The sequence below is a fragment of the Lynx canadensis genome, chromosome A3 (genome assembly GCF_007474595.2).
Source record: "Lynx canadensis isolate LIC74 chromosome A3, mLynCan4.pri.v2, whole genome shotgun sequence".
Classification (NCBI taxonomy): Eukaryota; Metazoa; Chordata; class Mammalia; order Carnivora; family Felidae; genus Lynx; species Lynx canadensis.
In genome coordinates this window covers 119,855,471-119,867,959 of record NC_044305.1, presented here as the reverse complement: position 1 = coordinate 119,867,959, position 12,489 = coordinate 119,855,471, and the positions used below count along the sequence as shown (strand labels likewise).

The window sequence follows — 12,489 nt, the reverse complement described above, 5'->3', positions numbered from 1 at the left end:
GCATAATGGAATATGGTGTTAGACCATAGAGAATACATTTCACAAATCCTTTGGACAAAAGCAGTCCCTCAGGAAACAGCCTTGTTTGACTGACACTTCAGCCTTTGAGCAGAAGAAACCAAGGAGGGGTCGCCAAGGAGCCTTGCCCACCAGTCTTACCCAGGTTCTGGGCTCTGGGATGGACGCACCATTCTAGGGAATGCCCTCTGGCAGGAAAACAGGCAGCCTGGGTCTATTTAACATCACTAAACGCCCTCTAATGCTTTTACAGCTTTTGTCTACACATTAAGAGATTTTCAGTGTCACCTCATGATACCAGTTAAACCTTTTTATTTTTATAAGGATACTGCCTTTAGCATCATTCTATTTTCTCCCATAAAACTGATACTTAAACCAAACTTGTCAGAGTTGTTTCTCATTGTAAAACACTGTATACATTCTGAGTGAGGCTCTTTTATAGACGTTCCGTAGGACCCTGCACATGAGTTTTTAAACATTTTTTACTCCAGAAATGTTAAAACGTGCACAAAATAAACTAACGACTACTTTTCACGTACCCAACCTCAAAGAAATCAACATTTTGTCAACTTGCTGAGTCTATCCCTCAACTTTTTGCCTTGAAAGGGGTGGCTGGAGAAAATCCCAGTTTATTATTTCATTTTGGAATACTTAATTTATATAGCCATAATGCCATCATCACACCTAAACACATTTAAGAAAAAGTTTTAATCCAACCCATCTAAAAATTTCCAATTTAATATCCATTTACATTTAAAATCAAGATCCCAGCAAGGTTCACACACTTTGCATTTGGTTTGTATGTTTTTGTTTTTAATCTTCCTTTTCCTCGTTTCTTTCATGTCATTTGTGAAGAAAACGGCATATCCTACATTCTGGATTTAACTGATTGCTTCCTTGTTGCCATTCAATTTGTTTCTCTATTCCCTGTGGCTGGATCTGGATATTTGATTGATGTTTTTGCTTTTGTTTCATTTTTGAGAAGAGGCTAGAATCTGTCATAGGTAATACGGTGCACTTACAAATCAAATAGGGGCACATAATGGAATATAAACATTGATCAGTGAATTCAGAAGTTATTGGTCACATCTCTCTAGTATAAAGTTCCCCACCAATTTTTCACCTACTGGCTTTAGCAGTTACTAATGAGTCTTTCCTAGATTCATTAGTTCTTGTGGGGTTGCAAACGTCCAGTTTCCAATTTTATCATCTTTTCTGCATTTATTAGTTTATTTGTTTGTCATGAAATATCATTCATTCAAGAAAGGTAAAACAAATGGTTGACATTTATTACTTAACAAATTTCAGAACAATGAGTTAGGGCCCTAGTAACCTACAATGATTACCAAGGAGTTTTTTTTTTTTTTTTTTTATCATTATGATCTCATAGATTTTTATGTACCCGATTGCTTCAATCCATTATAATAATATTTTAGATGCTCAAATTATCCTGTCTTTGGCCAGTGGGAGCCCCCTATAAGTAGGCTCCTGTGTTAATCTAATATATCCATTAGATATTATCAGCTTCCTTGCTTGGCACAGTATGATGTCCCAGTCTCGTCTTGTGCATGTCCTGTCCCACATCTGGAATCAACTATTCTTTCAAGGATTCCAGGTTCCCGTTACTAGGAATGAGTATTTAGAGCCCACAGTCAGGGTACTAGGGTGCTGTTTATTCCTGGAGTGTCATCACTGCTTCTAGAACTTTTCAGTGGATAAAGCTAGGAAATCTATGTATTTTAGAAGAAATAAAAACAGGTTCTCTCACTACTTTCAGATGCCATTCAATTTTCTGTTAGCGTGCATTGTTTTTGAGAAATCACTTCAAAAACCTTATCTTTGGGGGCACCTGGGTGGTTCAGCCGGCTGAGTGTCCGACTTCGGCTCAGGTTATGATCTCACCATTCGTGGGTTCGAGCCCCGCTTCGGGCTCTGTGCTTACGGCTCGGAGCCTGGAGCCTGCTTCAGATTCTGTCTCCCTCTCTCTCTGCCCTTCCCCCACTTGCACTCTGTCTCACTCTGTCTCTCAAAAATAAATATTTAAAAAAAGTTAAAAAACAAACAAACCTTATCTTTGTTCCCTTGTATATAACATTTTGTTTTCCTCTAGCTGCTTTAAATATCTTTTTATCATTGGTTTTCAGCAATTTGATTGTGATGTGCTTTGGTATGGTTTTCTCTGTTTATCCTGATTACAATTTGCTGAACTTCTTTATCTATGGGTTTATGGTTTTCATTTAATTTGCAAAAATTTATTTGGAAATTTGGAAAAAAAATTTCCTGGAATAATTTTTCTCTCCTCCCTCTTTTAAACTGCTTGACATTGTTGCGTAGGTCTTGAGAAGCTCTGTTAATTTTTCAGCCACTTTTCTGTGTTTCATTCAATTTATTATTTATTTATTTTAGAGAGAGCAAGAGTGAGCACAAGTGAGCGAGGGGCAGAGAGAGAGAAGCAGGGCTTGAGCTAACCCAACGCGGGGCTCGAGCTCATGAACCATAAGATCATGACCTGAGACGAAGTCAGATGCTTAACCAACTGAGCCACCCAGGTGCCCCTTCTGTGTTTCATTTTAGATAGTTTGTATTGCTGTGTCTTTAAGTTCAGTGGACTTTTTTTGTCTACAATTTCTGATCTACTGTTAAGTCCATCTATGGAATTTTTCATTTCAGGTACTATCCCTTTCAACTCTAGAAGTTCTATTTTTCAATTTAAAACTTTGTCATTGAAGTAGAATATATATTCAGAAACTTCCAATATGTTTACACTTGGTTCTTTTTTATTTTCATTTTTCTCATTACGTTAATATTTTCCTTTACATTTTTCTATTTATTGTGAGTGTTTTAAAGTCCATGTCTGCTCACTGCATCATGCCTGTTATTTCTGGCTCTGTTTGTATTGACTAATTTAATTCTGGTTACAGGCCATACCTTCCTGCTGCTTCCTATGTCTTCTAAATTTTTACTGGATGATGGAAATTGTGAGTAGTATGTTGTTGAATGTCTGAATTTTGTTGTCTTCTTCTAAAGACTCTAGTAGTCAGTTAATTTACCTGTGGACAGTTCGGTCCTTTTGAGGCCTGTGTTAAAGCTTCATTAGTGCAGATCTATGGTAATTTTTATCTAGGGCTATTTTCACCCTGCTCGTAAGGTGTGGCCTTTCCGGGGTGCTCCAAGTGTTCCATGATGTCTCTATTCTGGTTGATTGGAACCCAAACAACGGCCTGAGCTTGAGTAGCTGTTCTACTTTCAAATCCCTGGGAGTTGAGTTGTTCTTTCCCAGGTAGCTGTTCTTTGGTGGTCCTGTGAAATCTCATTCTATGCACAAGCAGCTTGTTTTCAGCCAAAGACTTAACAGACCTGTATGCAGATTTATGGAGCTATTTCTCTAAATGCTTCCTCCCCTCCGGTATTCTACTTGGCAAATTATAGCCTCCCTAAACTCCAATCTCTGTCTTCTTATTCTCAGCAAATAAGGCTTACTCTGCTTGTCTCTGGCACTGGAGTTTGGTAAATGCCTCCCAGCAGAAAGCCTGGGAAATCATAGGGCTCTCCTCATTTACTTCCTTTCCCTTGGAGAAGAGTCCTGCCCTACTTACTGTCTAATTTCTGAAAACAGTGTTATATTCAGAATAGTTTTCTAGACGTTTATAGTGGAAGAGCTAATCTTATAGCAGTTACTTCACCATGACCAGCGTGGAATTCTCTCCCATAGTAACTCATTTTGTATGATACTTTTGTAAAGTATTTGTCTACTTCAAACTAAAAATTAAAACAAAACAAAACAAAAGTGCTTCTTTCTAAGACAGATTGAAAAGTAGCAGTGTTATATAAGGCCATCATAAGGGTTTCAGCTTTTACTCTGATATGAGAAGTTATTGGTGGGTTTTGAGCAGAGGTAGGGTATGAAAGAACTTATATTTTAATAAGATCATTTGCACTATGGAAGATAAAGTGTCAGAGAATGGGGAGGCAGCAGCTAATTAGAAGCTTCCTGCAACGTTCCATATGAGAGACAAGAGTGGCCAGCAAAGTAGCAGTAGCTGTAGAGGTGTAAGAAATAGCAAGATCTTGGACAGATTCTGACAGTGTTTTTGGATAAAGCTGATCTAATAATCTGACATTTTTGACGAAATAAGCATCAAGACTTCTGACCGAACAACTACAGGAATGAGACCGCCATTCACTGAGCCGGTGAAGACCCTGAGAGAAGTAGGTTTGGTTGGGAAGATACAGAACTCAGCTTGGGACATCTAACTAAGGTATGCATTAGATCCAAGTGAAGATACCACTGAGGAGGAAGATAATGAGGTTAGAGCTCAGCAAAAAAGGTCTGGTCCGGAAAAATAAGGTTAGAAGTCACTGGTATGTAGACAGTATTAAAAACTGTGAGTCTGGATGGGATCACCTACAGTGAGGCCAAACAGAAAAGAGAAGTGCTCCCTGTGGCATACTAGCATTTAGAGTTCAAAGAGGTATGGAATAACTAGCAAAGGGGGCCAAGAAGGAAGAGGAGGAAAAGCAGAAGAGCACAATAGCTGGAGGCAAGTATAGAAAGCGTTTCAAGTAGAAGGGAGCGATCATCTATGTCAAATCCCATGGATAGATCAATTAAGATAAGTCCTGAGAATTCATCAGTGAATTTAACACTGAGGAAGTCACTGGTCTCCTTGAAAGAACTGGTTTGGCAGCGAACAGGATGTGAAAATCTGACCAAGGTGCGTTCCAAAGGGAATGGCAGAAAAGAAATTGTAGGCATTCACTACAGAAGCAATAGTCCAACTAAACTCCATTTTAACTTTCCATGAAAACTGCTATTCAGAACTAGTGTCTTTGGTAATGAGGAATCTAAACCAAAATGAAAGGCATTATCAGTGGCCATCTACAGTAAATAAGGCACTTAAGTGTCCATATATTTTCTGACAATTCTGTGTCAGGGTATGGGTGTTATGTTAGATATACATGTGATAATACATACTCCATTGAAAGGTGTACCTGTGTTTCCAGATTTTTTCCTTTAAATTCTTTCCTTTTGATAAAATATAAATCTATACAACCCCCAACTTATAAGTAGGTTTTGCTTTAGAAATCTGTTTTTCTAGGGGCGCCTGGGTGGCGCAGTCGGTTAAGCGTCCGACTTCAGCCAGGTCACGATCTCGCAGTCCGTGAGTTCGAGCCCCGCGTCGGGCTCTGGGCTGATGGCTCAGAGCCTGGAGCCTGTTTCCGATTCTGTGTCTCCCTCTCTCTCTGCCCCTCCCCCGTTCATGCTCTGTCTCTCTCTGTCCCAAAAATAAATAAACGTTGAAAAAAAAAAAATTTTAGAAATCTGTTTTTCTAAAGCAAAGTCAGTAGTTTGGAATAGTTTGGAATCCCACACAAGTGATAAATACATAAAATAATGATAATGATAATAACGATAGTAATAATGATAATAATAATAATTTGTTCTATTCTAGGCTGACACATGTCAATTCCATCCATAAAAGTAAGTGATTTTCACGGCAGAATATACAATAGTTCTAGTAGTATTTCTGATGGAAATTTGGCATTTGAGTCAATGTCTGGAGCACCTACTGGATGTCAGGCACCGTGCCAGGAGAAGAAGACATACCACAGTAAGCAGGATCCAGACACGGCTGCTGCTCTCTTGATGTTAACAGTCTAGTAGAAAAAGAGATGATCACACAAATAAATGTAAAATGGCTAATAGAGTAAGTGTTAAGATGACAGGGACACTGTTCTTCTCTAAGAAAACTTAATAGGGGTTCCTCGTTGGCTCAGTCAGTAGAGCATGTGACTCTTGATCTCAGGGTTGTGAGTTCGAGCCCCACATTGTGTGTACAGCTTACTTAAGGAACAAAACAGAAAAAACAAAACAAAACAAAACAAACAAAAAGGAAGAAGAAGAAGACATAAGAATAGAATGTTGTCCAGTTAGGGAGATCAGCAAAAGCAAGGGTGAGTAGAATAAACCAGAGTTAAAAAAGAGGAGTGACAATGAAATGAGCACATCTCTCTCTGCAGCATACTTTCCTTCCCAAGACACCCTCCCAGCTCTATGCATTTGAAACAAGCTTCTAGGTGCTCCAGATGCACACTCCAGGGTGACACCTGCTCTCCAGGATGATGGGGGCCTTTGAATCTAAGGCAGAGTGTCTCATGGCTTCAGCAGAAGCTCCAGTGGCAGCAAGAGAGGGTGCTTTGGCAGAAGTTAAGAGACACACTTGTGGGGTCAGGACACAAGGGAAAGGGATGTGAGTGGTGAGGGTGGGGATGAAGGGTAAGTTGTGGTGGGACAAGGTCAGAAGCAGAGGCTGCTTCTGGAGTGGCAGTTTGTAGCCCCGGAGCAGGACTCATTGCTCGGCAGGAGGCAGGAGAGCACAGCATCTGAGAGCATGGGCTCTGGAGTGAGGCAGGCTTGGGTTTAATCCATACTCTGATACCTGCTTGCTACATGAACTTGGGCTTTAATCTGTCCACAGAGAGATTCAGTCCCCTCATCTGTAAAATAATAATATAAAATCTACCTCATGTATTACTGACTTTAGAGAGTACAGGAAGGATTACAGAAGATAATGTAGTAGTCATTATCAGCAGAGTACCTGTGACCTTATCACAGACTTTCACATATGCTCTTTTGCTTATTCTCAGAATAATCTTACCAAAAGGTATTACTGTAATCCTCACAAGTTTACATTTCCAGCTCTGACCTCCCCCTGGAGCTCCAAGATTGTGTATTAGAGGGCCTAGTCAGCATCTCCCCTTGGCTGCCTAACAGGCATCCCAAACTGAACATGTTCAAAACAGAGCTCATTCTCTCCACCCACTTCCTCACCTGCCACTCTCCCAGGCTGACGAGTTGAAAGGAACAGCACCACCACTCACCCAGTCACCGAGCTCAAAGCAGAAGTCTTCTTGTTTCTTCTTCTCATTTCCTCGTGCCCCACATCCAATTCCTTAATCAGCCCTACTGGCTGCCCTCCGAAACCAGCCCCCTTCACTGCCCCCACTGCTGCCATCCTTTCTATATGGCAAGTCTCACCAAGTGCCACCCAACAGCCCTTAACTGCCCTCCTCTTCCACTCTTGCCCACTACAGTCGATTCTCCACACCACAGTGAGTGATCTTTTAGTAGTGGGGGTGATGAAAATGTTCTAGAATTGATTGTGGTGATGGCCACACAACTCTGTAAGCATACCCCAACCCACTGAATCGTACACTTTATGTGGATGGATTGTATGGTGAATGAATTATGTCTCAGTAATCTATTAAAGAAATAAATAAACAGTTCTGAAACCACTATCCATGCTACCAGGGCTAAACAAATAGGCACAGGGATGGTGGGTGATGGGGGCCGGGTTTCTCACTCTTGGAAAGGAAAGTTACAGATGACCAGGGGTGGGGGCAGCTATAGTGAATCATGCAGTACTGGAGTAGAACCAGATACTTCAGTAGAACTCATGGCCTTTATTTCTCTGCCCTGAATGGAATAAGCAGGCAATGTTAATAAGATGCCACATGCTTGAAGTAATTGAAGAAGAAAACCCCTTTCCTAACAGAAGAAGTACTGATTAAGATACAAAACAGCAGCACGACTTAAAGAAAAGGAGTAAGTTTCTGGATAAAGCCTTGTGAGTCCTCACTCTCAATGAACATATAGTCTAGAAAAGCATGGAACAAACAGGTAATTATGATACACTGATATGTACAACATGCTATGAATCACAGAGGAAGAACACTTAACCTAGTTGTAGGGTATTAGGGAGGGCTTCCTGGAGGAGCTGAAGCTAAGTTCAGAAGGAAGAATTAGATGACAAAGAGAGGGACATAAAAGGAAAAAGGAAGGGAAGGCACAAAAAGGAAGGAGCAGGTGCAGAAACCTGCTTGGGGAACTGTAAATGATTTGAGTAATTCTGGGTGTAGAAGCCAAATAAAAAGAATGAAATAAGGTAGGGCTGGGGAGACTAGCAACCGTCACCTTGGAGCAGCCTCCAAAGCCACACTGAAGAATGTGGGCCTAATCCTGTAGAATTGTGTTGCCACTAGCCACATGTACCTGTTTACATTCAAATTAATTCAAATTAAGCTAAAATTCACTCCTCTGTCACATTTCAAGTGCTTGACAGCCACACTTGGCTAATGGCTACCATTCTGGTTTCTATGCTATTGGACAGTGCTGTAGAAACAAAGAGCCACTGGAAAGTTTTAACCAGGAGAGTAACATCGTTAGATCTGCATTTCAGTAAAATGTCTGGTAACAAAGAAAGGACTAGATTGGGGGTGAGGTGGGGAGTAGACTGGAGATTTCCTAGTAAGACCCATGAAAAAAGTAGGAATTTATACCACAGCACTGATTTGTTTTAAATATCTGCTTTACTATGGCTAAGTTAAAATATTGTAATAGTTTGATGTTAGAAGGAGTGAGTGAAGAGCCATGGTTAAACTGGATCACCATAGGAATTTCAGCATTGCTATAGGAATTTCCATTATAAGTGCAAGCCTTTGGCACACCCCTTTCACTACAAAGCAGCATACCGCACGGAGTCGGCTTTTTTTTTTTTTAATGCTTATTTATTTTTGAGAGAGAGAGTGCAAGCAAGCAGGGAAGGGGCAGAGAGAGAGGAAGACACAGAATCTGAAGCAGGTTCCAGGCTCTGAGCTGTCAGCACACAGCCTGACGTGGGGCTCGAACTCACCAACAGTGAGATCATGACCTGAGCCAAAGTTGGATGCTAACCAACTGAGCCACCCAGGTGCCTGCATTGAGTCAGCTTCTTAAGAGCAGATATGGTCAAGATACTCAAGTTAACAGCCTCCAAATGTGAAAAATGTGTAAAATTGTGTGTGTGTGGGTTCTGTACATTTGTTGGATCTGAGTGTGTGCCTGCCCTTTGCTACTGTGAATGTGAGGTAGCTGGAAGAATCTGGATGACAAGAACTCATGCTATGGTCTGGTTCCTCTGTGTCCCACAGGCACTTCTAATTCAACATAATCTTGCTATCTTCCTGCCCAAATCTTCCTCCTGTGCTTTGACCATAAGTACCGTAAGCCAGAAAGGAACCTAGAGGAGAATCATCTATTCCCTTCCTTGGCCCCCCACATCCAAACTCCACAGAGTTTGGATCACTCTGTGGATCACTCTCAGGATCCCTCAGGCATCTCAGTCTGAACACGCAATGCTGAACTCACAGTTTTTCTCCCCAGACCTGTTCCTTCTTCCCCTCTGTTCTGCTGACAGTCCATAATGGATGTAATTCTTGCTCAGGTTGAGGACCTCCAGCTTCAGTCCAATGAGAGGAGGTAACTATTACTTCAGTGCAAGGAGAGGAGTTACTATGCTTCTGTAAGCTTCAATTTTCCAACCTTAAGCTTTAAAGTATGGACTTGGAAATACTCAAGCTTTCTGTTTGTACTAACCTGAGTTAGAACTGCTGAAGGGTTTACCTTAAATGCTTGAATGGAAATGGAATTTAATCCCAACCCAGAGGCAGCTAAAACCTGGCTGATTGCCTGGGCCATCAGATGGACTTTGGAAATCTGCCAACACTGAGGACCCTGCAGTCACATAAAATTATGTGTTAATTTTCAATTACTCTGCTTTTCTGTCTCTCAAAAATAGATTGGAGAAAAAAGTAATTCTTGTGTTGTCTCAGATTCTCATGAATTCATGCAAACTAAGTTGTTTCATGATCGTGCTTAAACCCTCATTAATTCTTGCTTTTCAACCAAACTCACTCTCATTTCACAGGAGGGAAGAGCACCAATAGCCTGAGTCCACAAATGGATAATTTCTGGCTTGACCAATTTCAGTTTGCCTCCTTTCTTCATTTTGCCAATATTTCTGTTGTTCTCAGTCTAAAAAACAACAGATTGTCGCTTCTGTCATTCTTCAGTATTCTGTAGATAACAAGATAAAACCTTTACCTTGGCACCCACTCAGAAAGCCATTGTAATACTATTATAGTGCAACGCATCTCTTAACTTGGTCATGTGTCTTCAGCTCAGAAATAATATAGAATATGGCACTTTCTGGCCTTTAAAAAATACTTTTCCTTCTTGTGAAGTATGTGTTAAGTTAAAAATTTTTGATAAAATCGTGCTTTTACTTATGATTCCTAGTAATTGGTAACTTCTTAGAATTAGTGGCTCTAATATCTACGTGTTGCTACCCAAAGATGGTGGCACACAATACATCTTTATAAACCAAACAGACTAGAAAGCACTGTTTAATATTTGAGGAAAATAAAAATGAGGTGGTAGGGGGGTAAAAAGGGCCTCCTGAAACAAATCTATGCTAATGCGGGAGAGATATAATCTACTTAGGTATGCAATTTTTTTTTCAGAAATCACCCAAAAAAGAAGTCTACAGCTAATGTCTCTTCAGCACCCTTACCTTCTCCGCAGACAGCAGACCCCCTTCTTTGGAAAACCGACCCCTACCCATTCAACCGTGGTAATCTAGGTAGGGCCACCAAACAGAAAACCCCTGAATGGGTAACATGATCTAAGATGGACCAAAAAGAACTCTCATTGGGAGTTTCCAAGTTGGAACTAAGAGAAAGGCAATCGCTATAGGGTTGAGGTTATGAAATATGAACACACAGGTCTCACGGATATATTCCCTGCTGTGTGAAAGGTAACTATTATAGGGAAGAATCAGCTGACATACAACAGGGAGGAGCAAGGAGCATGAGGGTAGCAGAGGGAGACAGGGAAACACCTAAGTGAGTTATAGCCCCCCTGGCTCTGGTCATCCCTGAGGCCCAGCCACGTACAGCCCTGCTCTTCTTTCCCCAGTTTGGCTACAAAAACAAAAAAATCTTCTTGTTTTCCCTAAGCTCATCCAAACTGAGCTTCTGTCACTTATAGCCAAGGGTTCTGACTAAAATAGAAACTGATACTAGAAGTGGGGAGTAACACTGAGTGGAACTAGCTGAGTCGGGTTGAGGAATGGATGGCAGCAACACTCCATCCCAGGGAGGGGACACATCTATCTTTGCTACGTGGCCACTAAGAAAAGCAACTGGTTCAACTGTGATCTTAAGGATCGTGGGGCTTCGATCTTGTGCCCCTGATGGCTGGAGTTCCAGGCACCAGAGAAGAATAACAGGATGGAGCAGTGATTTCCCGAAGTCTTCAGAACGAAGGGAGGGAGATGGGTTGTCTGGAAGCCAGTTGCTTCAGCCCACCAAGGGTGAGATAATGAAGACAATTAGGATCTCGTGGGGGCTGTATTGTTCCAAAAACCCCAAATATAAACCTCAACTCTTTGGCAGAGTGCGGTAGGGACAATTACCCAGTCATGTGGATAGTCTGTGGTTCGAAGCGCTTCCTGTACAGACTACCAGCTAAACGTTCTGCATCCTCCCTTTGCCTTCTAATTCCTGGAGCGGGCCTTCTTCTGGGCTCCTCTCCCCATCCACTTATGCTGTAGTCTTCTCCGGTCTGTAAAATCTCTTTCCACTCACCCACCTGCTTTGCTGCTTCCAAATTCTTGTTGGTATGGTCTCCTCTTTCATTTTTCTTTCTTCTTGCGGGTTTTTACTCAAAATAATCCCAACACTGTCATTTTGGTGGTGTTTCACAAGGAAACACAGCAGATGTGGCTTAATATGCCATGTTTTCCGTCACCTCCCTTTTCCCGCTGTCCGAATTACAATCTCCTACTTTCTGATCTCTACCTTTGTGGACTGGGTGCAAAGTGCTTACAACTTATCATTTGCTTCAGGGCAGGAGGGGCTAAGGAGTCATAGAAAAACACACCTAGACCTGACCTGGGTGAATGGACATAACCTATGTAACCAAGGTCCAGGGCTGTTACAGCACGTGGACAGTCTCCTGGGAGAGGCATGCACCCATTTGCAGTTGTACGTGGAATGCTACATTATGGGAAGGAAAACCTAGGAGAGGAAACCTGTATGAGAAGGTGTGGGTATGTATATACTTTTGCACACATCTGTGTGCTCGGTAGCAAAACGGTGGTCTGCCAACAGCCTCTGTTATTTGTCCTTCCCACGATCTCTCTCTTCTGTTCTTGACAGTATGACCATCTTTTGGGGACACACTCTCTCCTCTGTTTTGATGATGTAGGTTTAATGGGTGTGGCCTACCACATACACAAGGGTGGGCAGTAATCCAATCCAGGACAGTTAAGAACCCTTCCTTGGAGTTTTCTAATCGAAGGGAGGAAAAGCATAACTTCTTGAGTGCCAACGCTGTGGCTGTGCATCTGAAGCCATCGGCGGTATTAAGAAGTAGGTGTTTCGCAGCAGTAGGGAATGAAGATGGCATTCTGTGAGTAACCAAGAGATGGAGAAGCCACAGATAGACATCCCGACAGCTTTTAAGTTGCTTTTGTGATCCGTGGACACTTCTGCCTTTGCTTTCTGCTTTTGCCTTTGTCTTTGTGGGTTTGTCTCTTTTTGTTTTCCTTTTTGTTTTTTTAACTATAGTAAGAACACATACCATAAGAT

The 12,489-nt window shown here is 41.6% G+C and overlaps 1 protein-coding gene across 10 annotated transcripts in view; it reads right to left on the bottom strand.

Annotated features, from left to right (window-relative positions):
* DTNB (dystrobrevin beta) overlaps positions 1-12,489 on the bottom strand; it is a 242,119-nt gene that overhangs the window by 61,578 nt on the left and 168,052 nt on the right. Inside the window, exon 11 of one of the 10 annotated variants that reach the window (XM_030311510.1) lies at positions 5,571-5,676. The exons of the other annotated variants lie outside the window; for them this stretch is intronic. Within the exon in view, the coding sequence (XP_030167370.1) occupies positions 5,586-5,676 (91 nt within the window). The 3' untranslated portion in view covers positions 5,571-5,585. Of the gene's footprint in view, positions 1-5,570; positions 5,677-12,489 lie in introns of those variants that run through there. 10 annotated transcript variants of the gene reach the window in all.